This window comes from Aegilops tauschii, chromosome 2 (assembly GCF_002575655.3).
Source record: "Aegilops tauschii subsp. strangulata cultivar AL8/78 chromosome 2, Aet v6.0, whole genome shotgun sequence".
NCBI lineage: Eukaryota > Viridiplantae > Streptophyta > Magnoliopsida > Poales > Poaceae > Aegilops > Aegilops tauschii.
The window spans coordinates 135,504,483-135,529,209 of NC_053036.3; the positions used below are offsets into that span (position 1 = coordinate 135,504,483).

General features: G+C 44.4%; 1 protein-coding gene across 2 annotated transcripts; it reads left to right on the top strand.

Annotated features, from left to right (window-relative positions):
* Positions 1 to 8,428: 8,428 nt before the first annotated feature.
* LOC109746496 (NADPH HC-toxin reductase 1) lies at positions 8,429 to 17,053 on the top strand. 2 transcript variants are annotated; one of them, XM_020305620.3, is made up of 5 exons: positions 8,429 to 8,735; positions 8,852 to 9,021; positions 10,746 to 10,961; positions 16,292 to 16,686; positions 16,780 to 17,053. In XM_020305620.3, the coding sequence occupies exons 1-5, from the start codon at positions 8,444 to 8,446 to the stop codon at positions 16,910 to 16,912; spliced, it is 1,206 nt and encodes a 401-aa protein (XP_020161209.2). In that variant the 5' UTR covers positions 8,429 to 8,443; the 3' UTR covers positions 16,913 to 17,053. The 2 variants fall into 2 exon arrangements, with proteins under 2 accessions (XP_020161209.2, XP_020161210.2); XM_020305621.3 differs by lacking the exon at positions 10,746 to 10,961.
* Positions 17,054 to 24,727: the final 7,674 nt, after the last annotated feature.

Here is a 24,727-nt window from a genome sequence, read left to right on the forward strand (position 1 = left end):
AAGGCTTTGCTATATAAGCAAACACTTAGTAAATTTTTCAGAGTTCATCTGCAGTTTGCCCCGACGACGCCGACGCCGCCAGGCTGCCCCGCCGCCCTCGCCGTCGCCCGTGCCCGTCGTCGCCGTCGCCGTTGCCCGCGCCCTCGCCGTCAGCCGCGCCCCTGCCCCGACGCGCGCCGCCCCGGCCCGTCCCCGTCGTCGCTGTCGCCCTGCCCCGCCCTTCGCCGCCGTCGCCCCTACCCCGAGCGTGCGCCCACTGCCCCGTCGCCATCCTCGCCGCCGACCCCGCGGTCCTCCTCACCTTGGTCCGGCCGGCGCCCTCCCTAGCATTTTTTCTTGTTTTTTTTCATATATATATATGCTTATTTTTTTTATATATGATGATATATATGCTTGTTATCATAATTGTTTTTGTTCACATATATATATGTAATGATTTTTTTATAGAATATGATGTTTTTTCATAGATGATCACATATATGATGTATGCATGGATGTGGATGAAATATGATGTTTTTTTGTTCATAGAACATGATGAAATATGAACGATGCATTAGGCAAAACCTTTACTTTTTTCGAAATTTTCTATTTGAACATTTTTTATGAATGAGAGGAAAAAGGAAAATAAGAAGAGGAAGAAAGGAGAAGAAGAGGAGAGGAAGAAGAGGAGAAATAAATAAGAAGAGGAAAAAAGAAGAAAAGAAGAGGAGAAGAAGAAAGGAATAGAAGAGAAGAAGAAAAAATAGAAAAAATTCTATTTTTTCTTCTTCTCTCCTCTATTCCTTTCTTCTTCTCCTCTTTTTTTTCTTCTTTTTTTTCTTCGATCTTCTCCTCTATTCCTTTTCTTCTTCTCCTCTTTTTATTTCTTCTTCATTTTCTTATGTTTTATCGGGTCTGTCGTCGTCGATATACCCCTCTCCCGATAACCTCAACACGAGGGGGGGTCGATATACCCCCTCCCCGATAATATTATTTTCCCATGTACGTATGCCGTCGTTGTCGATATAACCCCCTCCCGATAACTTCAACACGTGGGGGGGGGGTCGATATACCCCCTCCCCGATAACATTATTTTCCCATGTATGTATGTCGTCGTTGTCGATATATATAACTCCCTCCCAGATAACTTCGACATGATGGACGGTCGATATTTATACCCCCTCTCGACCGTGATAACTTATACCACGGGAGCACCCCCCGGCCCTCTCGCTCGACCAAAACTCTCGAGGACACCCAAACCCTAGAAAAAAACGATGTCGGTCTCCTACCCCCTCCCGCCGTGCCCCTACCCTTGAAGCGTTGCCGAGGCCACCCCAAACCCGGAATAAGCTAGGTCTACGTTTGCACTAGTATATCCACCTGCTGTCATGTTTGTGTAATAATTGCCATGTTGTAATATTTGCAGAAACAATGGAGCACGGACGAGACGAGCAAGCAGAAGAGGTGTTGGGGGACATAATCTTAGCCGGAGGTGATATCTTGTCGTATCTTAACGACAATGATGGTCTGGAAGAACATGGTGAAGAAGCAGGCTACGGTGATCGAAGAGTGGAGGAGGAAAGACATGATTATGATGGCTCCGGTGACCCAATGCTGGTGCAAGAAGGAGCCCGTGGTGACGGCTCCAGTGACCGAACAGAGTCCGGCCAGGTAAATATATTAGTTAAGCCTGTGCTGACTAGCTAATTGATGCATTCATTGTTTTGGTATGTACACATATTAATTAACACTCGTCTTTCTTCTTTTTTCTAGCCCTCCGGATCGAGCACAACTTCAGTAAAGAGACGAGGCCCGAAGAGAAAGTTGCGCTCGGATGAAAGGTTTGAGATCACAGCAATCGCACGCGACAGCCAACCGATTGAACCCATCCGGACAAAGGATGCATTTGCTGCTCAGTGCGGGGTTCTAGTTAGGGACAAGATCCCGATCAGCATCCACCAATGGTATAAGCCTAAGAAGGAAGAACCTGAGGTGTCTTATGTCAATGATATGCAGAAAGATGATCTTTGGACTGAGCTGAAGGCAAATTTCACCCTACCGCCAGAGGAGGATTCGGAGAAGCCAGTTAAAGAGCAATTAATCAAGTCTCATGCTCTTAAGAAGATGGCAGACCTATTCAGGAGGTGGAAGAATGAGCTGAAAACGTTTGTCGACAAAGAAGAGACACCAGAATTCATCGGCCGGTATGAGAAGATCAGAGATCACTGGCCCGCATTTGTGCCCACAAGACATCGAAAAAGAGTAAGAAGATGTCAGCGACAAACAAGATGAATGCGAAGAAGAAGCTACACCATCGCACGGGATCAGGTGGCTACCTCAAAGCCCGGCCTAAGTGGGCCAAGGCTGAGAATGATCTGCTTGAAAAAGGGATCGAACCACAGACAATGAACTGGACAGACCGTTGCCGGACTTGGTTCTTCGGGGTTGGCGGAACCTTGGACCCTGTACCAGGGAGGTGCGTTTGGACGAACGAGCTTTTGAGAATACCAGTCAAGAAGATTCAGCAATATATCGATGCAGCGCAGGAAGGGACGTTCGTTCCAGACAGAGAGAACGACGAGCTCACAATGGCCCTCGGGAATCCTGAGCACCCTGGACGGACACGAGGCACGCCAGGCTCCGTTCCGTGGAAGGCTGGTTTTCCGGACGCAGGCGGTTACAAAAGCCAGGAGAGGAGGAAAAAAATGGAGCAGACCCAAATTCAGAAGCTGCACGAAAGGGTTCAAGTGCTAGAGGAACGAGACAGCAATCGACATGCCGAAACTACCCCCGAAGCCATCCCGCCATCTTAGCGGAGAAGCAGCGTGGCTTCCACCGAGCTGCTTCAGCCGGAGCATGTCTTGACGGCTCCTGCTAGCTAGCCCGTGGATTCTATCACGGAGTCTCAACATTGCCACCTTATGGCGGAATGGCAGAACTTCAAAGTCAAGGCGGCTGTTGGCTCTGTTTTACCTCCTGAACCCGGCGCAACCTACCACTGCCGGCCGATTCCAGAAGGATATGCTAGGGTGATGGTGGATGAAATAACGGAGGGATTTGAGGACCTCCAGCTTGACCACCCTACCGGTGAAGGGGAAACTCGGCTGGGTTTAGCTCTGAAGACTCCGTGCCTATGGCGGAAGGAGCTCATTAACCTTCCGAACTGGACGCCTCCGGCGAGTAAGGGCACTTCGCCGCCGCCTCCTCCTCCGGCGAGTGATCAGGGCACTCAGCCTCCTTCTCCGGCGCGTGGCGGCACTCCGCCTCCTCCTCCGCCTCCTCCTCCGGCGAGTGGTCAGGGCACTCAGCCTCCTTCTCCGGCACGTGGCGGCACTCCGCCTCCTTCTCCGCCTGCGCCGGCGTGCCAGAGCAGCCAGCCTCCTCCTTCTCCGCCTCGTCAGCAAGGGCGGAAGAGACCCGCCGCCGCTCCGGCTGCTCCGGCACGTCGTAGTCCTTCTCCTCCGCCTCGTAAGCAAGGAAAGAAGACAGCCACAGCCGCTCCGTCTGCTCTGCCGGCGTCTAGCAGTACAGCTGCCAGAGGCGGGAGGCAATACAGATTCGATCCTTCTCTGAAGACTCCAGAGAAGTTACCATACGAGAGGACCGAGGAGGAGAACGCGAAGATCGTGCGAGCCGAAGTGAAGAACTTCTTTGAATGGGTGAAAGCAAAGAAACATCCACCTCCGGAGGAGAAGGTAGATCCGGTGAAAGCGAAGCGCACTCTGGATGCCCTGACAAAACCACCAAAGTCTCCGCCGAAAGGCAACTATGAGCGCATTATTGCAAAGACATTTGTCGAAGCGGAGCGGTCGGGAAGTACTGTCAGTGATCAAAGGTTAAAAGAACGACGAGCTGGGAAAAAAATTGCCCAGCTCGGCGAACAAGCGAACCAATCGTGTCCCCCGCTCAAGGTGTCTAAAGACATCGTCGCTGCAGATCCGAGGATGGTGGCCGGTTATAGCAATCTTGGAGATTACCTGCCCGACGATGTACATTATGAAATCATGGAGGTGGATGAACACAAATACCATTACGGGAAGCCTCTCGTCAAAGATGAAAGATCTCCAACAACGATGATGCGAAGATTACATGATTGGTACATGAAAACCTGCAGAGAGTCTGATGGGATGAATACTTTGACGCTGAGAGTTAAACCGGAGCATGGCCTCGTTGGAATTGAACTGCTGAATGTTCCATTTGAGGAGTTCTTCCAGTTTTTCAATCAAAAGGCCCTCGATAAATCAACGATCACTTGCTATTGTCTGTAAGTAGTACTACTTCTGTCATTAAGTCTCTCTATATAGGTCAGCTCTTTCATTGCATGTATTTATAATTATCCTCACTATATTATGCAGATTGAAGATCGCCGAATTGAAGAAAAGACAAATCGGTGATATTGGGTTCATTAACACAAATCTCATAGATGCATATACGGTTGAAAAACATGCCAAAGAAGCCGAGGCCAACTTGCTACGATCGTTGGTATTAAATCAAAACAAAGATATAATACTCTTTCCTTACAACTTCAAGTGATTGTTACTGTCTTGTGCATATTCAGTTTCCCTTATTAGTCCAGGTTATGGTAATGTAATTGATGACTTATGCATGCATGCGCAACTTCCACTATATTCTCCTAGAGATTAAGCTTGAGCAGGGAGTAGTAACCGTCTTAGACTCGAGACGAGAAGATCCCCAGGACTATGCGGACATGACTCAAATGCTCGAGAAGTAAATTAAATCGATCATTATCCACCATATCAGCAACTTTGTTCATTTCCTGATATCAAGTAATTGTTTTCTTTGTCTGGTAGGGTTTGGAGAAAATTCACCACAAAAGCTCCGGGACTGCCGAAGAAGCTGCAATTTAGACACCCGAAAGTAAGTACTATAGTAGCATGTTCCGCACATCTCCTAGTGATTCAAGCGCTTGTTTCAGCAATACCATTTAGCATGCTTGCTTATCAGTTAGATTGACCTCTATTTCTTGTAAAGTGGTTGTGGCAGGAACAAGGGAATGATTTATGTGGATACTACGTTTGCGAGTCTATCCGCCACACGACCTGTGAGCGGGGCTACTCTGACGAACAATATGAAGTGCGTAAGCAATAATATTCACAATTTTATTTTATTACCATCATTTGTGTCAAGTTTCATTTATTCATATATATATATATATTGACCCCCTTCTTCAAATTAGATGTTTCGGATGCGGGATGAACTCCTAGCAGAAGATCGTATGGGAGAAATTCAAGAGGAATTGGCGGCATTCTTCCTTGACCACGTGATCGTGAAAACGGAGAATACTATGTGGACCCTGTGTTCTTATAATTTAATTAGGAGATTATATTGTAAGAGATAATTATTGTATATATGTAGCCGGTAGTGTCAGATAGATATACAAGAACTTGTTGTTCGACCAATCTCTCGGAGAAGGAGAGGTGGTCGATATCACTTCTCTCTGTATGCATATGTTCATGACGATCTTCTGTTTCCTTCATTTGCTTACTAGCTAGCGTGTCTAGTCCTCTCCATACGTATATAGTACGTAGCGTCGACCAAGCACGGAGATAAGAGAGGCACTTCTCTATTAATTAGCTAGCTAACACAATATATGAAACACCTAAATTAACCCCCCAAAACCCCCCAACCCCACCCCCTTTCAAAACAAAAACAAAAACCCCAGCCCCTGAAATGCTGACGCGTGGATGCCTATTGGTCCCAATTGGTGACACCAACCGGGACAAAAGGCCCTGCCTATTGGTCCCGGTTGGTGGCACCAACCAGGACCAAAGGCCCCCTGCCTGGGCTGGCAGCAGCGGCCATGTGGAGGACCTTCTGTCCCGGTTCGTGTAAGAACCGGGACTAAAGGGTTAGGGCTTTAGTAACGACCCTTTAGTCCCGGTTCGAAAACCGGGACAAAAGGCCCTTACAAACCGGGGTAAAAGCCCCTTTTCCTACTAGTGGTTCATGCCGAACCGGTAGTAAAGGGGGGGCCTTTAGTCTCCACTCTTTAGTGCCGGTTGTAGAACCGGCACTAAAGGCCCTTACGAACCGGCGCTAAAGCCCGGTTCTGCACTAGTGGGAAGAACAAACCCCTTAAACTTAGACTGTAAAATCGAATATTCTCATATATTCTTCCTCACGTCTTCTTATTCCTCTCGCCCGTGTCCACGGCCAGCTAGCTCGCTCCTACGAACCTGACAGACAGCGCACAAAGCGACCAAATACGGTGCCGCCGGTGTCCAGCACGGCTCACACGGAGCGCCCCATCGTCACCGTCGCCGTTGCTGCTTGAATCGCTCCAGACGATGGCTAGCGCCGGCTTCGAATCGATCCAAAGCTAGCTAGCTGGGTAATCGATCGACCCAGGAGCTAGCTAGCTAGCTCCCGTCGCCGTGGCCAATCGATCCACAAGCTAGCTAGCTAGCTAGCTTCCCTCGCCATAGCTGTCATATACGGAGCCGCTGGTGTCATGGAGCCGCCGCATCTCGTTCACGGAGTCTCCGAACGGGATTAGCCATGGCCGCATGCACACGCTCGATCCTTTTGCAGTGCAGAATTTTATTGAAGCTGGGAGAAATCGACGGCTGGAGACGGATGGTACGGACGGCGGCGCACGGGGAGAGGCGGCGGAAGGATCCGGTTCATGGTCTGTATACTATCCTCGGACCTGTAGAACTAGGGATCGGAGGTTCGTGTTTTCAGTGGCCTGTAAAAAATTTACAGTTCCGCGAACTTTTACGGGGTCTGTTCTGAACACAAATTGGTCCGAAACCGTAAACTCGCCATTTTTTTACAGGTTTGACGTTTTTACGGGATCTGCTAGAGTTGCTCTTATATTCTTATCCTTTTGTTTGAGTCAACGAGCTAGCTAGCTAGCACGTACGTGAGTCCTTTTCCTTTTCTTGTTAGGATTTGTTTTTCCTAGTTAGCGCATGACGTGAGGGAGTTGGAGTCTAAGCATCTAGGGTTAGAGTTGACGTACTATTTTTTTTGGCATATAAAAAAGCCAGGCTACGGCCTTGTAATCAGATGAGTTTTTTTTTATCCGTGAGTAATGAAAAAAGTCAGAAAACGTCCATGTTTCAGACGACCCAATTGCGAGTATTTTTTGTGATTTTTCCATCGAGAAAATCTATTAGCGACGGAGGGTTGATCATCATATCAACACCTACTGCTGATCCGAAAGGATCGTTATTTTTGTTCGTGTATTTTCGTACACGGGTGAAAATTATTATTGAAGGTTGCGAGGAGGAACAAGGCGGAAGAATTGTAGATCAAATATCGCCGTGAAAGATCAAGCCATCTATACGCGCGAAGTAGCATCTCGCTAGTTTGTGCCTCATCAGCTGACGTCGGACCAGAAAAAGGAGATGGCCACCATTGCTGCCGCCTGGCCGGCCGGCAGGCAGTCGGAGGACAACGACATCCCAATGGAGGATGCTGCCGACGATGAACCAGCGCCACTCTCCTCCTCTTCCGTACCAACCTTACCGGTACATTGCACCATGAACATCGGCGAGACCCGTGCCCATAACATGGACATGTTGCGGGAGGAGGGGAGGAGCACTTTCGGGAGGCGCATGCCGCCGCCGCCTACAACCACCACCTCCTGCAGGTGCATGTGCAGGCGGAGCTGCTCGCCGCCGGCAGGGCTGTCGCGCCGGACACGGACTTGGCGGAGCAGGAGGCGTTGCTGGAGTCCTATCGCTCTGCCCGCGAGATCCGCCTCGCTCGGTGGCGGTACCGTCAGCGGGTGGCAGAGGTGGCAACCGCTACAAGGAGAGCGACGACGCGGGTGAGGCGGTGTTCGGTGAGACCGACGAGGAGGAGGAGGACATCGCCGAGTCCGCGCCCCGCCGCGACGACCATGAAGCCGGCACGTCCGCGGGCGCTGCCTGCGGCAAGGAAGAGTAGTGCACGGTAGGTCAGTACCGCTCCTCCCCTCCCGTCCACGCCAAGTTTGGTGGGCTCAACATCTTCGATCGATTAGTCACTTGGAGGCAATGTGGAGGCGGGCAACTTCACTTCCCGGGCCTCCGGAGGCGGAGCTGGAGAGCGCCGAGGCAGAAATGGAGACGGTGAAGGTTCAGTTCTCGGGGCTCATGGCAGGACACGGGGAACGGGGTCGGCGACCATTTAGATTAGATATTAATTATACCTCTAGAGCCGGACTAGCACAGCTTTGATATAAATATAATGAAATCCGTCATGTTTGTATGTAATCCGTATGTATTTACATGAAATCCGTCATGTTTATATGAAATCTGGACTTGTTTGCACGAATTTCATCCGGTTTGTTCATTTTTTTTAAATGTACGTGACTAGGGTTGGATGACGTCCTCTCACCTTCATGTTCGTGGATTGATCTTCCATGTCTATGGATGGATGCGGGAAAAATTTGCGGGTTGTCCTAACTGTGACAAAGCAAATCTAGCTATCGGAGGTGGACTGGACACCTACTATGGGCTCCAACATTTCCTCGGAGACTAATGTCGTTGTCCGCGACCACTCGGGAGAACCGATTACAGCAAGGCGGGGCATGTGGATAATACCACTGAGGCTTTGGGTGCAGCACGTCACACGTACTATATATAGACACAGGATCCCTGGGCGTCAGGGGATAGATAAGAGAATCCGGCCGGAGAAGATGAGCAGGGTGTGCGTCACCGGAGCGGCAGGGTACATCGCGTCCTGGCTCGTCAAGAAGCTCCTCGACCGAGGCTGCACCGTTCATGGGACCGTACGAAACCTCGGTATGTGCGCTCTCCCACGCAGTCCCTGTAGAACGACGCCCCGGCCGCGTCACGCAAGCCCCGATGGCCCAGTCGAAGTTCTCTGTGGGTACCCCTGAGCACAATTGGCCTGGCAGGGGATGAGACGAAGACGGGGCTGCTGAGGGGGCTCCCCGGCGCGGCGGAGCGGCTGGTGTTGTTCGAGGCGGACATCTACGACGCTGCCTCCTTCGAGCCGGCGATCCAGGGCTGCGAGTTCGTCTTCCTCGTCGCCACCCCGCTGCAGCACAACTCCGGCAGCTCTAAGGTAATCCAGTGATTAGTTGTCTCGGCCGGTTGTGTATTGGTTACGAAGATAACAGGGGTGCTGTTGTTTTTACCAATCATGGAGATATGATCTAGTGATGACTACGAACATTAAAGCAACCTGAAAACGAGCTGTCGTCATCGCCCTTCCCTCGTCGAAACTGGAAAAAACTAATTATAGTAGACTGCCTACTCGTCAAGTACTTGAATTTCTTTTTGGCATCAATTGCTTTTACTCTCAGCCGTTGGATCAGGGAACGGGCGGCTAGATCTTCTTCTTCCTCCAATAGTCTGTATTCTTCTTCCTCACGTGGCCGTCGACCGACTCGGCCTTAACTGCCTGCCTTCATCCCCGCGGCCGCCACACCCTCCCTACGACCTCTCCTCACCGACGTGCTAGCTGTCGAACCGATCATCCCTCTAAACCTCGCCCTGATGAACAGCTCCGGCGACCCTCGCACCCCCTTGAGCCCTATTAAGTTTATTACTCATTCCTGCCAGCTATTGCTGGCTCCCACTCATACAAGTCTTGTCTTGCCGTGGCCGACGCTCGTCGCTGGCGCTCCTCACGATGTCCCTGCCTTCGTCCTCGCGCTACAGGTACTTGAATAGTTAGCAAAACCAAAAAGATAAATTTGTCACATCGGCCGGTGGACATATGTTCAACCTAGTGGAATCATCTGACATACGGTACAGCTCCACGCGATCACGCGATCACGCTCATGGGACACCTGTCCTTTTTGCATGCCACTACTTCCTTTCAATTCTCTGTGTATTGAGTTATGACCCTGTGACTTGAGAGGCTTTCGTCGCCGCTCGCCGCAAAACGACGTCGTCGATAGCTGTACTCCCTTGGCAATTGGCAAGCACTCGCCAGCACTACGCCCCCGTCGGTTTCCACAGCAAGAGATTTTTGCACGCCGAAGCAATCGTAGTCCGTTTTTCTTTTTCTTGCAAGCACGTACTACTTAGTTTGTTGACTTATTTGAATTTACTCCCTTCTGCTCTTTTTACTCAAATTTGTATCAAGTCAAACTTTGTAAAGTTTGATCAAATTTATATTAAAATATATCAACACCTACAATACCCAGTATATATAATATGAAACTAGATTTCATGACAAATCTAATGATATTTATTTTGTATTATGAATGTTAATATTTTTTCTCTAAGTTTGATCAAATAGAGATACTTTGACGGACGCGGAGTTTTGGCTCCTGAGCTCATCTGCACCCATGCTCAGAAAAAAAATCAAAACAAATACTATAAAATTCAAAAAATTCAATTTTTTTTGGGTGGTAGATAATTTGACGCGTGAGGTTCTCTCCAAATTTCAACTCATTTGAGCATCTGAGCCGCCCTTGGCAAAAAAGACAAAATCATGGTCTGTAAAAATATTTACTGTTCACGCACTGTTCTGACCCGATTTGTCTTTTTTGTCGAGAGCTTCTCAGATGTCCAAATAAGTTGAAATTTGGAGCGGACCTCACGCGACAAATTATCTATCACACAAAAAAATTTAGAATTGTTTGAATTTTTCTAGTATTTATTTTGATTTTTTTTTTTGAGAGGGAGCGGATGAGCCTGGGCACCGAATTGGATATCCGTACTTTGACTTCAGACAACACTTATATTCTGACTAAAAAGAATCGAATGAAGTACACGGCTGTTGTTTGAGGGGTACACAATGGCGTCACTTTTTTTTCCCTTGATTTGATTTCGCAGTACAAGGACACCACGGAAGCGGTCGTGGATGCGACGCGCATCATCCTGCAACAGTGCGAGCGGTCCAAGACGGTGAGGCGTGTCATCCATACAGGTTCCGTTTTCACGGCCTCGCCGCTCCGTGAGGACGGCGACGGCTACAAAGAGTCCGTGGACGAATCTTGCTGGACCCCACTAGACCTGTCCTACGGCCACAGCAACGATGGCTTCTTGGATGTGAGTGTTTCTAATTCCTGGCCGACTAAACCCCGCCAAGTAAATTGATGGATATTAGCGCGTACAGCATGCATTTTCTTTATAAAAGCTGTTTCTATTAAATTAAAATATACATCTAGTGGATAGAAAGCATGATGAGAAACGTTCAGCCTAGAGATAATTAAGATGCACACAATGCACTGCCTTGAATAATGGTTGATACTTGTGAGTGCCGTCGAATTTTGTAGCCACGATCCTGCTGCGAGAACATGCATGTGAGAAAATATCCATGGTTTTTCCAAGGAGCAAAAGATTTGGCACGTTCATTAAATAAGAGAGTTTCATAAAAGTGTATCTGGGTCCTAAATCCAAAATCCGAACCTATTCTCTCGGCATAATATTACCCAAGTGCTTGGCACCCGCCAAGACCAAATTCCTAGACTCAATGTGAATGCACGAAAAGACGACCGGTGGCAACGACAATTCGTTGTTATTGGCTCTCACATTGCGCTCCTTCCAAAGTTTACAAGATATGTTGCATATATGAACAATTTTCCACCAAAAAAATAGGTAAAATATGATAATCATAATAGAAATAATAATTGGTTCAAGCAACAAGGTACTGAAACTAGTCATGCAATCAGGTAAATATAGGAGACATGCATCATATCCATATCGATTGTTGATACTAGTAGTCCAAACACAATCCTAACAAGCGGGACAAGAACACACATGGTGCGGTGGAAGATGATAGCCATGTTGCCGAAGAGATCGTCGTCGTCGCGGAACTAGTTGTCATTGGAGAAGTGGTTGTGCACAACCATAGTGGAGAAGAATCCAACATCCATCCGAGAGCTATCACAAAAAACAAGATCATCCCTCTCCGGTACAGAATCACAAGAGAGCCAGGGTTTCACGGGCTTGTTGTTTCACTTTGCGATGCACGTCGAGGAGCGAGATGGGAAAGTGATAGGTAGCCCAAGGATATGGAAACAGGAGGCAGACGCATGTGGTTTTCTCTATGGAAGAGGAGCGACTAACAAAGGGAAACAGTCCAATAAGTTTTGTTTTCCACTAGTGCAAAAATTGTTTTGGCTACTTTCCAACGTGAAAAAAGAAGACATCACGCACACATGGCATAGGTTTTATCTCAGCTCGACCATGAAATATGACGCGTGTGCGAGGTGGATGATTATGGAGGAGCGCAGTGTATGTGTCCTTTTCTCAAACTCTTAATGTTGTGTGAGGCAACCAACGTTATATGTTGGTCCGACACTCTCTCCTCAACCGGGAAGAGACTAAACTTTGCACACTACTTTAACAGACATGAATGGGTCACACGAGCCTCTAGATTTCCTAGTAATCATTGAAAATAGTAAAATGGGTTAAAAGTCCAATAATTCCAACATCAAACACCACATGAAAACACCAATATTTAACAGTATCGTGGGAATTTCTGTGACAGTAAGTATAGGGGTATTGTCAGAGGAGCTATGAGCGTATAGAGTGAATAGCATAAAACTACCACTTTTTGCGTTATGGTTCCAAAAAACTACCGAAAATTTGTTTGTGAGTGATACCTACCACTTTTGGTGTCGACTGTCTCAGAAAACCCAAATCGCTGAGTGCTTTGCAATTGATCGCGATTATGACAGTTGTGGCCCGCTCCTAAACAAACCGCTTGTTGACTGTTTAGTTTGACCGTTAACTGACATGTGGGACCCACATGCCAGCTTCTTTTTTCTTTCTCTCTTTCCTTCTCTCCTCTTCCCCATGTACTCTCTATCTGCCTTATCTTCAACCCCGCCGGCGACCTGCTCCCTCCCTTCGCGCGCCCACCCGGTCGGCGACCCGCTCCCTCCCCTCCCGCGCCCACCCCGCCGGCGACCCGCTCCCCTCCCCTCGCGCGCTCACCTCGCCGGCGACCCTCTCCCCTCTCCTCGCTTGCCCACCCCACATGCGACCCTCTCCCCTCCCCTCGCCCACACCGCCGGCGGCCATGGAGTCCCTGAGGCGGCGAGCTCCTGGACGCGGCGGTCCAGAAGGCCACCCAAGGAGCCCCGGCAGCGGCGGCCGCCTCCGCCGCCATCCACACTGCCGGACCCCTGCGCGTGGCCCGTGGATGGATAGCCGGCGACCTCGGCCACAGGTGCGGCTCCTCCGAGCTCCTCCCTCACCCTGCATTCTCCGACGCGGCTGCCCTCGATGACGGCCATGGACGCGAGTTCACCGGCGGGGTGGTGGCTGCTGGACGCGGCCGCCCGCAGCACAAACAGGAGGCCGTCGAGATGCTCCTACCGCGGCCGCTTGCATCACGGACAGGAGCTGGCCGCCGAGATGCTCCGGCCGCGGCCGCCCGCAGCACGGCTGCAACAGCGACAAGCACGGCCGGAGGAGCTCGATCTGGAAGACTGGCCATGGCAGGGGCCTGATTGCTTTTCTGAAATATTTGCAGGGACCAAATTGCATTTATAAATATTTACAGACACTGCCATGTGGGTCCCACATGTCAGTTAACGGTCAAACTAAACGGTCAAACAAACGGCTTGATTAGGAGCGGGCTCCAACTGTCATAATATGATCAATTGCAAATCACTCGGCGATTTGGGTTTTTTGAGACAGCCGATGCCAAAAGTGGTAGGTATCAGTCACAAACAAATTTTCAGTAGTTTTTTGGAACCATAACGCGAAAAGTGGTAGTTTTATGCTATTCACTCGTATAGAAGGAACAGGTGGGTTCACACACAATAATTTTACCTCAGGTTAAGACTCCCCCACTAAGTGAATACTAAGGGATAATATCCTACTCCCCGCTATTTGGCACTGCTCTTGCGTATGAGATTACAAAAGTGTGACCCCGCAAAAAAAAAGAGATTACAAAAGTGTGAACCCTCACGTCGGTATTCATCTACCCCCCGTTGCTTTTTGTTTGTTTGTTTGTTTTCTTCTGGTTTTTGTTAGGGGTTTTCCATAATTTCTTTCGGTTCATGCATTGCCTTTTATTTTCCCGTTTAGACCATTTCGCACTCGCAAGACGCGAGCTATAGACGCACCCAATGGTCTGACTTGCATTTTTTTGGACTCCTATGATCCTGGTTGGTTATTAAGATGGAAGCAGTCGACACTTCGTTACATGAGGATGTGAGTAATGGACAATCACATGTGGACCCTACCGGCCAGGCAAACAACAAAATCTAAAACAAAACAATTTGTGATATTTTATCTTTTCTCCTACTCATCTCTCCTATGTATATATTAAAAAAACGTACGGTTCTGCGTCTCCTTCTTTCGTCCAACCTTACTTTCACTCCCCCCTCTTTCTATCTCGTTTGGTTTTTTCCTTCCATATCTGTTTTTTCTACCGGTTTTTCTGAGAACTCCTTCAATTGCTCGACCTCTCATTGACTTAGAAATAAAATTATTATTTTCTCTTTGACAAGTCAATAAATACTTATCAAATAAATTTTTAGCAATAAAATTATCTTTTTTTACATAATCACATTAATATAAGCAGGTAAATCACCAGTAGCCTACTAGAATATTTAAACACTCATTGCAACACGCGATCAATTATCTAGTCTATATCTAAATAGCTAGTCCTACTAAATATTTTAGAGCACATGCAGCTATGTCAACTCATCACCTCAATAAGCTTTAAAAATTAATTGCATGCATGTGTGTGTGTCCTTCATACCAAATTTTCTTCTCTCATGCTTTTTCGTTTTTTCCCAAACTCCCTAACGGTAACTGAATGCACATATGGTGTGGTCAAACATATGCAATATATTATTAATTCAAATATTCATTTTCATATAACCAAATATCATGGAAATATATTGCAAATCAATTCACGTGGCAACACGCGGTTTGAGGTCTAGCTTACCTTATATTCTGATCCTATAACAACATGATTGTTTGCCCTATTCTGCATGACATAGATGATTTTGGGGAATATCTACTTCTAAATCGTCACAATATTCTTATTTTTAGGTCCACACCGTGAAACTTTGGAGAAACTGTATCCAACAAAATGCTCCATACATGCACATTTTAATAGTGTTGTGCAACTAGATCGATTTAGAGAAAGCTACTTACAAAATACAAAATAATGTAAAGTTAACTCTTTATTTTGCCTTCTTTAAAATAAAGAGGTCCCCGTCATATGTATTGATTGATGAACGCAAGCATTTTTATTTTTCAAATTTTCCAATCCTTACAAAATAAACAAGACTGCAAAGCCATTATGACTACGATTAAAAGCAAACAGATTACATTTTACAAATAATGTGCCATATATCTTAGCTACCATTTGAATTGTTTGAATGAATCCCGAGCTGCGTGTCAATGCGTATGCACCCAAAGTCCACAACATCCCCCACCTCCACATGTTGTAGTGAGAACTATGTATAGACCCAATGGGTAGCCATGGGAACAACCTTCAAGAAAATTAAAAACATTTCTTTGTTAAACATAATATCATTATGGCAATTCAAAAAGCCCAACACAAAGTGCATGAAACCCCCACCCAGATTTGAGCGTTAATCATTTGTGCTTGTTCGGTACCAACCCCTTAACCAATTATTAAATGCCACAAACAATGCCATCCACACCCACTGCGCAAGGACAACCCCTTTTATTGTCGTGCTAGTTGTGTTTAGCTAGGACATCTTTTGCTATAACTAAATACCAAATAAATATCTTAATCGTGAGGGTTATCATAAGTTTACATAATTTTTGCATTTGGAAAACATGGTTATCGTTCATAATGTCGGTACACATTGATCCTTTTTATAGTGAAGGGTACACGTTGATTTGATGGTACAATACACCTAACTATGGGGGCTTCCATCAGGAAACATCCGACTCCTGAGATAAATTGATTGAAATCAAGAGTTGCACCAACTAAAGTTAGGATATTAATTTATTATCAGTCAAAACCTATCAAAAAAACATTCAACAATATAGTTACAAAATATGAGCCATAGTGACATGTTTTCCTTGGTAGTGTTGTACAAGGTAGGGTACTTCTCATTCAGTCCTATCCCCTAGTCATGTGTCCTCCCAAAACCTAGTATATGAACCACTAACCACTCCCAACCGTGAACACAACGCGCAAGAAAGAAGATCTTCTCTAATATTAGGTATTTATAGAAAGGAGAGTCTGACGGTCTTGTCGTAACCCGAGGAAGCGTGTGCGAGTGGAGATACTTACTGCATAGCAAGTGTTGTCACACCCTATCATCATATTTCTTTTAGCAACCCAAAATAACATTTACGTATATTTATTCTAACCCTGAGATCTTACATGCCCAATTCTCCGTGGTCTCCATGTTGACTTGCTTTATCTACAGGCTTATGTCTCCTCCAAGACCATATCTGAGGAGGAGTTACTCAAGTACAATGACGACTTCTCCAAAGACAGAGCGTTCGACGTTGTTGTCCTGTTATGCGGCCTCGTAGGAGGAGACATTCTACTGCCGCACATTAGTGGCAGCATCCATGTCATGTTGTCACCACTCACTGGCGTCAAGCTCCACCACAACTCCCTCAAGTCCCTACAGACCCTTCTTGGCTCTATACCACTGGTGCACATCAACGACGTCTGTGAAGCACATATCTTTTGCATGGAGAGGTCGTTTGATGTTGCTGGTGGCCGATACCTTTGCACCACTGCGCACACCAACATGCATGACGTTTTGGAGCACTATGCTGGCAAACACCCTGAACTCGAGATAGTGGACAAAGAGTACGTTTTTGAACAAAATATCTTCGTTTCATTACTCCTACGTGGTGCTTTGCGATTAATATTGTGTTTTTTTGTGTGTGTGTGAACTGTTAGGGTGGTGGGAGAGGGAGTGAGGGTGCATGTTAACACAAACAAGCTCGTGGAACTGGGGTTTAAGTATAAGTATGGAGCAAAGGAGGTGCTTGATGGTAGCGTGGATTGCGGTAAGAGGTTGGGAGTGCTATGATGTGCATGCACATAACATTGATCAACATTTGACAGTCCAATTATATGTGTATACGTTATTTGTTTAAATTCTCGTGTATATTTCTTGAAACATGTTGAGATTACTGTTCCTCTTTATCATTAATTTTGGGTTGTGCCATGAGTTTTTCATGTTATAGCCCAAAGCGGTGTGATATATCTTCTCCTGAACCTGAAATTTTATTTTCAATAAGTCACTTTTTCTATCTGTCGCGGAATTTAATCCATCAAGTGGTTAACTCCTCATATAAGAAAAGGTAACCTAACCATCAATCTAAGTTGTCAAGTGGAATGCCCCCCAAAAAAGAAATCAAACCAATCAATAAATGTGAAACATAAGCAGACTTGGCCTAATAAGTTGCAAGTTAATTGTGTTAATTTCATTTACTTCCTGGCAAAACAACAATACAATAGACCAAACTCAAGATTGCATCCTGTGTTAGCAGAAGGAATATTAATGACAAAAGCAAAAAAAGAACACTTTTTGACTTTTTTCTAAAGAAGACCAATTTCTAGGAGTGACGCCACATCCAATCTGATCAAAGACAAAAAAAGTTTTAAAATGTCGAGGAAAAGGAATCACCGGACTGATTTAACCCTAAGTTAAACAACATGAAGTTTTTAAAAATAATATTATACAACTATGGCTAACATTAAAAAAATCAAAAACCTTATTGTCCAAACTTAGAATATATTGAAAACTTGCATAGAAATTAGAATATATTATACAACATGAAATATATGCATGAATTAGAATATATTGAAAACTTGCACAGAAATTACACAAAACCTACACGGTATAATTGAAAATCCAACAACCAAAAAATCGACTAAATAACTACAACACAAACAGGGGCCATAAATGTTAGCACACTTGACAACACAAAAACAAAAAATTATTATTCTATCTAGAATGAATTAAAAGCATTAATATAATCTTCTAAGAAAAAATCATTTCCTAATTCGATCAATTACAAAAAAGAAGCTCATTTTAAGTTCCTAAGGCAAAGTGAATTAGTGTCACACGATTGCAACATCAAACCGTTGACGCATGCACAAACATAGGAGCAAACCCAACAAGTGAAAAATAAACTAGGGTAAAAATTTAGAGTGAGAAAGATAGTACAAGTGAGAGAAGAAACATAAACTAAAACACATATTATTCTAAGGTAGAATGAATTACGGGCATTGGTATTATCCTAAATAATAAAGAAAATGAAGAAATTATATCGCGTAAATGATGATAAAAATACACATATAGTTTTCTAGGACTTGCATTGTTCTACAATATTCAAGAACAATTATACAATAGTGTAAATTTTAGAAAACAATGTGATTTTGCGCATAGATTATGTATACTTTGCATTATACATCCATGTCATACTAAAGGTCCAAACAACAGGACAACAATGAGACTGACTAAAACTCAGGCACCTGAAAATTTCTGGGGTATTAGTCAACTTTTAGTTAGCACCTGGATTTGATCATTTGAATGTTGGTCTCTCTGCTTTATTGGTTGGGCCTTTATCCATGAAAGAGGTGTACTAACGGGTTGGGCCAACTCATAACACTACCACAAATCAAACTTGATATTTTTTACTTAATTGCTATTATAGATAGAACATGGAAGAAAAAGAAAAAGAGAATATACAGAGTCCAATAGATAACTTATAAATGAAAAAGAAAATATATAGAGTCATGACAAAACAACTTTGGTATGATCCAAAAAAGGAATGAAAATGGAGCAAAAAAAACTTAAAATCAAATGATGATAAAAACTTGCACTCATATTAAATAGAACTTGCCTTGTTTTATGTAAGCAAGAACAACCCATGATTGTGTACCTTTTGAGAGAGCAATATTATTAGCACACCAGTTACATATATTTGAAGGTACATTTGTGTTATACTTCATGTTCAAATAACAAAAAACCAACGTTGAAAAGTAACCGTTTCTCAACATGTAAAAAATGCATATTATACAATGACGTCGTCTCCGTTAACATGCACATGCACACGCTCACTTGTAGGGCTGCAAATGAGTCGAGTTCGAACGAGTTGGATTAGCCTCAACTCAACTTATAATAAAATTCGAGCGAGCTCAAACCGAGCGAAGCTCGAGATCGGGCTGTAGAAAATGGCTCATGTTCAGCTTGTAACGATCTCGAGTCGATCTCGGGCTAGTTTCAAGCTAAATAGAATGTTTTTTTTAATAATGTAGCACAAACTTTCAAACAAGGTAGGCCACAACACAACATAAGAAACCATTATATAATTCAAATTATTCTCTCTCAACTAAAGATTAGTACTTAATAATAAGAGATCATGGATGAATTAGCAAAAAAGAAAACAAAGATGCGTCTGCTCTTAAACTTTGGCCAAAATAATATGATATTTAACACATGTCTGGCCATATACCATAACGGGGCTAAATTTTATCCGCACTTAATTAAGCTTCCATGTTTGGTAGTAGACAAGATCAAGAAAAATTGTACACACCATATGCTAGTAAATTTTTTACTATCTATATGTTAAAAAGTTATCTCATTTTTTTATATATCAGAATTATTAATATAGTTAGGCTATCGAGCTAGTGTTGGCTTAAGATCAACTCGTTTCTCGATCGAGCTACATAAACTGTTCATACTCAGCTCATGTCTTCTTGAGTCGATCTTGAGTCGAGCAAAAATACGAGTCGATCTCGAGCAGCTCATGTGAGCCTCGAGCACTTCTCCACGATGTTCAATTATAACGTAACCCTATCGACACAAAAAAGGAATAGAGAATCCACGCAATTTTTGACCCATAACTAGCTCTTATTTATCCTTTGTTTTTCAGTTTTTTATTTTGCTAAGGTTTCGTTCATTTTTATTTTCTATTTCAAATTTAATTTACTTTTTGAGTTTTTATTTTCTTCCATTTTCTCCGTTCATTCTTTAGGTTTTCTTAAGAAAATTACTTTTATAACAAAATAAATACTTTAAAAATATATGAACAACTTTTAAAAGGCTTGAACATTTTTGGAAATTGTGTGAAAATTTCTTATAACGCATAATTACTTTTTAGTGTAACACAAAAAATTTATTGAAATGTGTAAACGCCTTTTAAAATTACATGAACATTTTATATAAATGTAAAATCAGGTTTAAATAGGAGAAAACTTTTTATAATAGCACAAATAATTTTTAAAATTGTAGGAACCCTAGAACATTCTTTTAAATGGCTTTGACTTTTTTAAATTGAAGATTATTTAAGAATTGTTGAAAATTAGTTTTCAATGCACAAACATTTTCAAATACATTGTGGTGCTCCACTCTGCCGGTATAATAATCGGGCTAATAACACTCACTTCGCTTGCAATAGGAAAGTCCTAATTGACGCTTATTTTTCGAACTTACGGACAAACGCACATGGGTCGATTTTCTATCCCACATTTCTTATGTTTCGAGCGGTTTTCTTTCTAGCTTTATATTTTTTATGTTGTTTTTTTAGCTTCTTTTCCTTCCAATTTTGAATGTAGTTTATCTTTCTAATTTCCATTTCACCCTTTATTTTTGTTTTTCCTTTTGAGCTTTATATTTTCTCTTTTCGTCTATCTTTAAAAAAATCTTGGATATTTCCAAAGTTTGGGAAGAATTTTTTAAGTTGTAATTATTTTTGGAATATATGTTCTATTTTTCAAACAGAGAACAGTTTTTGAAAATTTTCGTGAACAATTTTATATTTTTGAATGTTTGCTAAGTTTGTGAACATTTTAGAAAATTTAATACTTTTTATATTGGAATATTAATATATTAGAGAATTTAGTAGCGGTCTTTCGGAGATAAATTGAAAGAAAAACCAAAGTAACAAAAAACATAGCCGAAGGAAATCACTGCGCTCCAAGCAGTGTTGTAGTGGACCCGGCGCACCCTAGTGCTTTGTTGGTCAATACCCCATTTTACGCCAGGGCTATATGTCGCATACTGCAAGACGGTTGTCTATCTTGCGGTCGGTCTTCGATAGATGGGCCGGCTCAATATGGTCGGTTTTAAGAAGCTTCTGTTAACACTTTTGACAGGTTTTAGAAGCGTCTAAACTGTCCTTTCTACTTTTCAGTTTACTATATTTCTTCACACGTTTTTCCGCTTTTATTTTTACGTTCCTTTAACTTTTTTTGGTCAAGACATGTATACCTTTTTCTATATATTTACATTTTTTGTATTCATGTTAAACATTTTTTGATACACATTGAATATTTTTAAAATACATGCCATACAATTTTCAATAATTTCTTTATTAACTTTTTCTAATATATGTTAAACTACAAACTTTTTTAATTGCACAAAACATTTTTTAGACCACAACAATCTTTATTACATTGTATAATAATTTTAATATCGCCAACATAGTTTTTAAATGTGTGAGCATATTTACAAATGTCTTAAAAAATTGATCGGTATGAAGTTTTTAGAATATTATCCAAAACATTTATGATTTTTTTAAATATTTTTATGAATATTTTTTGAAACGCGTGAACAGGTCAAAAATTTCACGCCCATTGCTTTGAATGCTATTAGTGTTTTTTTAACGTTGAGCAAATACTGTTGTAAAATGGATGATCATTTTTAAATGTGCAATGAATATGTAAATAATTTAATTTTTCAAATATTTTATAATGTTCAATACGTAAATAAAAGTAAAAAATAAAGTGTAAAAATATTAGGCTGGCCAACTGTACGCCTGCTTGAGGCGATGCTACCATCTATCTCGCATCTAGTGAGATGTAGAAGCGCCCCTCAAGATGAAGCAGTGGGTGTCAATCGAGAGTTCTCAAAAGAAGAAAAAATTGAACCGGGGGTCTTCATCGAACAAGGGATTTCCTTTTTTACGCATTTTGCATCAAACAGTAGACCCCACGTAACTGCGAGCGAACAAAGCAAGTAAAATTGGGCAGCTGAATTAGGTATTGTAGATGCTAAATTAACCGGTTTTGTTGTGGTTTCGGTCTGTTTTCTTTTAAGTTTTTGACCTTTTCATTTGTTTGCTTTTTAAAAAATGTTCGTAAATTTAAAATATTGTTTTGAATTTTAAAAAATGTTCGGAAAATTTCATATTACGTTTATAATACGAGAAATGTTCGGAAGTCTCAAATTTTGTTTGATAAATTTAGAAAAAGCAATTTTTCATATATATTCTGAAATGTTTAAAAAAAGTAAAGTGAAAAGTATTCGGAATTTTCATTTTATTAAATATCCGAAAATGTTTAGGAAATTAAATTTGCTTTGAAAATTTCTAAAGAAATTCAGAATTTTCGGAATTCGTCCGGAATTTTTGATTTCCTAAAATGAGAATATGTTTGTAATTTTTGAAACTTTTCCAAACTTTCAAATTTTGTTCAGAAATTAGAAATTGTTCGTGCATTTAAAATATGTTCAGAAATAAATTTTCCATGTTTTTAGGAATGGATTGTTAAAAAGAACCAGAGAAGGGCTTGCTACAGTACCATGCCGTACGTTATCATGGCTCAATACGGTTTCTTTGGGCCGGCCCATTCATGGCGCCCTATGCGAAACGCTCCCAATTTGACGACGTAGCAGAAAGGGTCAAACAGGGTGAAATCACGATGCCCTTTGTAAATGTCACTCTCACATTCTTTTGTGGTGATAAGTGGCTCACTACATGTGTGATATTTGTCGCAACCTAGGAGGTTTGTTGTTTTTTTGTTCATTCGTTTTTTAGACATTTTGTTTCTTGAACCGTGTGTCCAAATCGCGAATCATTTTGACCTTGTGTTTCTTTTGTCAAGATCTTCAAAACTAGATCTCATGTTAATTGGTTTCAACAAAAAAAATCCCTGAAAATATCAAAAATTGAAAAAAAAGAAAGCAAAAAAGAAACCCAGAAACTGAAAGCACGGATGTGCCTTCCACTTTTTTTGGAAGTTCACTTTTTCGACAAGCGCATCTGTGCTTTTGACTTTTCGCACATCTTTTTTTTTTAAACAGAGGCAAAAGCTTTGCCTTTTTCATTAAATAAGAAGAAGGTAGTTGCCCGGTTAATTGATGGAAAACCGGGCGAAAACCGATACATCGAGGGCCAAAACCCACAAGACTCGAAACCAATGGATATACCGCAGATGGCACACAACAACAAGCCATCCCGCGAAACTACAAGCGGACTACTCCCAAAAAGACGGCCACCGGAGAAACAAGCACGTGCTAGCGACTAACATCCTGCAGGGTTGTCCCCCAAGGGGGCACCGATCCGCTGGTTGACCTTCTTGATCTTCTTCGCATTGACCAGGCGACACAAACCTTGGATGATTGGAGTCAGACCTGTGAGCAGCTCGGCGAAGTCATGCAAAGTGCCCTCGCTCTCAGTCGCCAAGGCGCATCCCTCAGCAACATCCCTCACTTCGCCCGTGGTAGAAATGGCCACGCTACACTCAGTGGCCATGCTGCCCTCGACACCTTGGTCCCCATCTTTTGCCACCAACGGCGCCAATGCAGTCAACATCGAGCCATGAGTGTCCGAGTCAGAGAAGCAGGGTCCCTGCAAAGAGGCTTGGATCGACCCCTTGTCACCATTGGAGACCTCCGCCAGCTCCAATAAGCTGGTTGCACGGGCCACCAACAAGCTCAAAGGGCGAAACACCTTCACCACCATGGATAGCAGCTCAGCGGTAAAAGGTGCAAGCAAAGCGTCAGCGTACCTTGCCACAACATCATAACCATCACAACCTTCACTAGGATCTTCAGAAGACATCACACACTCCAGAGCTTGGGCGTTCGTTGCGGGGGCAACAACTGAAGCCCAAGAGCGTCCGGCTGAGGAAGGAGAAGGCGGTGCTGGGGGGGCACGCGCATGGCAGCGAGCTCTGACGGAGGAAATGTGGCGACGACGACAGTCCCTCTCACGGTGCCCAGAGCGCAGGCAGGCGAGGCATCGAATCGGGTCACGACAAGAGGCAGCCTTGTGGTCTGGAGCCAAACAACGGAAACAACGGCCGTGAGTTCGACGCCTGAAGTCAGTAGCTTGCACAAGCCTTGCACCACTCCTGGCCAAGACATCAGAAGCTTGGCTGCAGTGCTCACGGTCACAAGGGTGACGCTTTCGCCCCACGAAGATCCAGGGACCATCCCCTGGCAGCACGTCCACCGTCTCTGCCGGATCACAAGGAAGCGGCGCGGAATCGCTCGACGACACGCGAGCAACACTACGACAGGAGCCCTCCTCAGCAGCTGCGGGCGACTGTGGCGCCATCTCCTGGATGCAGACAGTGCCAGCGCCACGAGCTACCAGATCTGGAGACTGGGGATCCGCACCAACTTCGAGGCCTTGCGCGATGGCTGGAGGCGACTGCAGGGACAAGTCCTTGACAGCGTCCTCGCGGCGGCTGGAGGCGACTGCAGGGTCGGGGCCTCACCCACGACGAAACCAGGCTGAAGCTGTGCATCGCGGGAGACAAATCCCGCCAGCGGAGACAGCGGGGCAACCTCCCCATCCCCGGCCTCATCACCATCGGCGGCGCACGAGGGAGCAGGCCGGGGCTTGAGCACCACCACGAACTCGTCGAGCGCCGGGGGCATCGCGAGGATCCGGCCCGCCGGAGGCGGCGGGGAGGCGGGAGTCAGATCCGCCGGGACTGGGAGGAGCTGCGGGAGACCTGCGGAGCTCGGCACCGGGGGCTTCGGCTGCTGGCTGGAGACGGCGCTGGCAAGGGGAGCTGGGGCGGAGTGCAACGGCGCGGCTTCCGTGGTAGGCAAGGGCGCGCGCCGGCGACCCCCATTCTCCGCTCTGAACCTGCCTGCGGGGGG

What these genes read in the sequence shown, in the direction of transcription:
- LOC109746496 (XM_020305620.3), top strand. Translation starts at nt 8,444, where the DNA reads ATGGGCTCCAACATTTCCTCGGAGACTAATGTCGTTGTCCGCGACCAC. An exon ending in TGGGACCGTACGAAACCTCG is followed by an intron (nt 8,736 to 8,851) that starts GTATGTGCGCTC and finishes TTGGCCTGGCAG; the next exon opens with GGGATGAGACGAAGACGGGG. An exon ending in ACAACTCCGGCAGCTCTAAG is followed by an intron (nt 9,022 to 10,745) that starts GTAATCCAGTGA and finishes TTGATTTCGCAG; the next exon opens with TACAAGGACACCACGGAAGC.